The 4,751-nt window shown below is 44.2% G+C and overlaps 1 protein-coding gene across 1 annotated transcript; it reads left to right on the top strand.

Annotated features, from left to right (window-relative positions):
- Window positions 1-1,035: 1,035 nt before the first annotated feature.
- Window positions 1,036-2,848, top strand: LOC148787215 (uncharacterized). Its single transcript, XM_088883531.1, has 2 exons — window positions 1,036-1,503; window positions 2,585-2,848. The coding sequence occupies exons 1-2, from the start codon at window positions 1,036-1,038 to the stop codon at window positions 2,846-2,848; spliced, it is 732 nt and encodes a 243-aa protein (XP_088739657.1).
- Window positions 2,849-4,751: the final 1,903 nt, after the last annotated feature.

The following is a 4,751-nucleotide window of genomic DNA, read 5'->3' as shown; positions in this document are numbered from 1 at the left end:
ATGGAATATTGGACATCGGAAGGATTGAGTACGGTGGCAAGTGGTGTGGGTAAACCCCTTTACCTAGACGCGATTACGAGAGCATGCACGAGACTGGACTTCGCTCGTGTATGCGTGATGATTGACACTAATCAGAAACTGACAAAACATATTATGGTCATGACACCGGATGAAGATGGTGGGGAGACACCTTGCAAAGTAGATGTGGAATATGAATGGCTCCCCCCAAAATGTGCTGAATGCATGAAAATGGGACATACGACAAAGGAGTGTGCCACAAACAAACCAGAGAAACCAACAAAACCACCGGTCAAAGTGTATGTACCAAAAGTAAATGCTCCCCCACCGCCTCCACCTGAAAAAAAAACGAAGGACACCAATAGTTGTTACGCAGAACACTGATATGGGTGATGTGCATGTTGAACGAAATGTCTCCAACCATGATGATAGGGGTAAGGCAATTATTATATACAATGCCTTTGACGCTTTGCATGAACTTGATGATGCAGACGAGATTCCGAGGGGTCCTAACATATGCAGCCCCGTTAGAGGTGATCCATGTTGAATTATGCCGTATGGAACGTCCGTGGACTGAACAAACGGGACCACCAGCTCGCATTAAAGGACCTGGTCTCCGAATACAGGTTACATCTCCTAGGCATTCTTGAAACTCGAGTCCGATTGAATAATGTCATTCATATTCAATCTTTTATACTGCCTCAATGGAAATGGTTTGTTGACTATGATTCTGTGGAAAATCGTATTTGCTTGGCTTGGGATGAAAATTTTATTGATGTCCATATACTTAACGTGGGAGAACAGTTCGTGCATTGTCGTGTCACATATAGGGTTGTCGATGAACCAATCTTTATCACTGTTACTTATGGAGCTTCTGAGGTGATCGCCCGTAGGACTCTTTGGACTACTTTAAAGACATTAGCTCAACAGTGCTCGAACGACCCATGGCTGGTAGGAGGGGACTTGAATGCTGTCCATGATCTTAATGAGGTGTGTGGCATATAAGGTGATATTCGGATGGTGATGGATGAATTTAATACTGGAATACAAGAGGCTGGACTAATGCCACTACCTATGCAAGGCAAATGGTACACATGGCACAACTGTAGCTTGAGCAGCAGGAGTTTATGGAAGCGGTTGGATAGGCTCCTCATTAATGATCAATGGTTGGCGAGGTTTCCTATGTCATCCTACCATAGCCTTAATCCGCGCACATCTGACCACTCACCTTTAGTCATCCATGGAGACACACAACAACAATATGGAGGTATGTTTCGGTTTGATAACTACCTTGCATTATCATCTGACTTTATCCCCAGCGTGAAGAGTATTTGGCAACATGAGGTGGTGGGAGTGCCTATGTTTGCGGTGACGCGCAAACTGAAAGCCCTAAAACCGGTCTTCAGAGCACAGAAAAAGAAAAAGGGGGACTTAACGCTCAATGTACAATTGGCCAAAGGATTTCTGGAGGAGGCACAAAACTTGGTAAGCTCCGACAGATAGAATGAACTCTACTTATACTTAGAACACTGCTGTCGAATTGTTTTTGCAAAAGCGGCCAAGATGGAAACAAATTATGCTACAGCAGAGGGCGAAAATGCAATGGATGAAAGATGGAGACCAATGCTCTAGAGTCTTCTTTCGTAAGATTGCCCATAGAAGGGTGACGAGGAAAATCTTACAGATCAATGATGAGAATGGCAACATCCACACGGAACAAGGGGAAATTGTTCATGAATTTATCTCATACTATCAGAACCTCTTAGTAGGTACCAGAAGAAATGTTCCAGTGGATCTTCGATACCTTAGGCCGTGGGCGAGGCATATTCTTTTTTTTTTGGTAAAAGTAAGTTTCATTAAGTAAAAATGGTACAGTACAACAACAATGTGGTCCCCAAATGGTTTATCCTTCGACAGGCCAAGGGATTCGCCATAATCGATATAAAGCACGTGTACTGACTGATCTAGTTAGTGTGATGCTATGGATTCGCTGTCTAATGTCCTCAATGATCAGTAATGCTATGGTGGTAGGCGTCCTCTCGGTGTGATCGAATCGTCTCAGGTTTCTTTCCTTCTAAATGTGGTATACACATGATGCAAGTAGTGCTCTATAAGACATGTTGATGATGTGTTTACCCCTCCATCTCCGTGAAGCCCATGTAATGTCATCTTTCCACTCTCTATTGGGCCACAAGAACCGTATTGTTCTTCGAATTTCTGTGAGACGTCTTTGACTAAATCTGCATTGGAAGAATAAATGTGCATGTGTCTCTGTCATTCCTTCATTGCATAAGATACATGGGCCAAGGTGAGCAAGCCATTGTTTATCTGTCGTAGCCAGCTTGCCTTGGATGGCAAGCCATAGAATAAATATGTGACGTGGGATTTTAAGTGATCCCGAAAGTAGTGGAGACCAGCCTACTTTCGGTCCTCATGGGTCGAATAACTCGTAAGTAGCCTGTGTTGTTGGTCGACCATTTTCAAATCTCCAAATTATACGGTCTTCCTCTCCAAAAATAGTGGGTAGTACATGTGTAATCTCCAAACACTCTAGATCTGTGATAAGCGGCCATTGCCATTGCCTTGGATGGTGAGGCATATTCTTACCGATGAGGAAACTAGTCTCCTCCTCTTGCCATTTTCATCAGATGATGTTAAGCAGGCAGTGTTTGACATCGCCGAGGATAAGGCACCGGGACCAGATGGCTTCTCATCAGAATTCTTTAAAGCAGCCTGGCCAGTGGTGGGGGATGAAGTTACAAGGGCAGTTCTGGAATTCTTTACTACGGGGAAACTCCTTAAACAGACCAATGCACGCTCTTGGCTTTGATTCCTAAGGTACACACACCTATGTCAGTTGGTGATTTTAGACCCATCTCATGCTGCAACGTCTTATACAAAATTATTGCTAAAGTCCTTGTCCAACGACTAAGTGGGGTATTGGACAAGATCATTAATCCCTGTCAGGCAGCATTTATCCCAGGAAGAAGCATTGGAGATAACATAATGCTAGCGCAAGAACTATTCACGGGCTACAACCAGATACGTCTCCCCCCAAGATATGCAATGAAAGTTGATATTAGGAAAGCCTATGACACGGTGGAGTGGGACTTCCTATTAGCGGTGATGCAGATATTTGGGTTTCCACCAATATTTATCAGATGGATTGAGGAGTGTGTCACCACGGCCTCATTTTCGATAGGACTCAATGGAAAACCACACGGGTTCTTTGCTGGAGCACGAGGACTACGACAGGGTGATCCTCTATCTCCATACCTTTTCGTGCTGGTTATGGAAGTTATGCACTTGGGATTCCTACAGCTTATTGAACAAGATATGCAGTTCACATTTCACTGGAAGTGTGAGCATGCAAGGGTCTTTCAGCTGGGATTTGCAGACGACATCCTTCTTTTCTGCAAAGCTGATATGGACTCAATCAGAGTTTTTAAAGTGGGACTCCGGTTGAATGTACAAAAAAGTCACCTAATTATCTCCCGATCCGCCCAAGAATGGAAAGAACAGATGTTGGCGGACTTGGGCTTTCAAGAAGGGCACCTCCCGATAAGGTACCTGGGTCTTCCTCTAATTTCATCTAGATTAACTATTTCTGACTGTCAATCACTTTTATCAAAAATGGATGCACGTATTATGGGATGGGAAGGACTCTCATTATCTTATGCTGGGCGGGTACAAATCATCAAATCCGTACTTTCATCTTTGAGTTTATATTGGGCATCTGCTTTTATACTTCCTAAGAAAATTATCAAGGAAATTGAGAAGAGGATGAGAAACTTCCTATGGAAAGGCACTACGACTAGTGGCTACGCCAAGGTAGCATGGATTGATGTATGCAGACCGGTGGAAGAGGGGGGACTTGGATTCAAGAACATTACAAGATTAAACCAGGCATTAATGAGTAAAAAACTTTGTGATGTTATCCGATGTGACCGGACCTCTATATGGGTGCAGTGGCTTTACCATGATCGGCTACGTGACACATCTATCTGGACGATTCGAGACCACGGAGGCTCTTGGGGGTGGAGGAAATTACTACGTCTCCGTCCTTTTCTATGCTCTAGTGTGGATTATCAGATTGGAAACGGAGCAGATTTCTATATTTGGCAAGACCCATGGCATCACCTCGGACCACTCATTGAGCGATTTCCACGGGGTCCGAGATTACTTGGTATTAACGAATCGACCAAGCTCAGCTATGTTATTAGAGAGGGAGAGTGGCATTGGCCTCCCATTACTGATTTTGAGTGTTTGGAGATCACCCACACCTTGCCACAAATTTGTGGAGGAACGGACAGGATTGTTTGGAGATTTGACAAAGGACAACCCACAACACAGGCCCTTTACAAATTATTTGACCCCCCAGGACTCAAAGTAGGCTGGTCTTCACTACTTTCGGGCTCCTTGAAGATACCAAGACACGCGTTCATCCTTTGGCTCGCAATTCTTGGCAAACTTCCCACCACGGACAAACCATGGCTATCCCATTTGGGAGCCTGCATCCTATGTGACGAAGGAAGTACAGAAACCCACTCTCACTTATTCTTCCAATGCAGATTTAGCCGGCAGTGCCTTACAGAAATACGCAGAAGGATTCGGTTCCAATGGCCCAATAGGGATTGGGAAACAAACATTGAATGGGCAACAAAAAAATGGAGGGGAAAGCACATTGTCAACATAGCTTACCGTACACTACTAGCAGCATGTCTCTATCATAT

This window comes from Sesamum indicum, linkage group LG8 (assembly GCF_026168435.1).
Source record: "Sesamum indicum cultivar Baizhima isolate 11 linkage group LG8, ASM2616843v1, whole genome shotgun sequence".
Lineage (NCBI taxonomy): Eukaryota > Viridiplantae > Streptophyta > Magnoliopsida > Lamiales > Pedaliaceae > Sesamum > Sesamum indicum.
The sequence above is the reverse complement of the archived record's forward strand: the minus strand, read 5'-3'. Positions and strand labels throughout refer to the sequence as shown.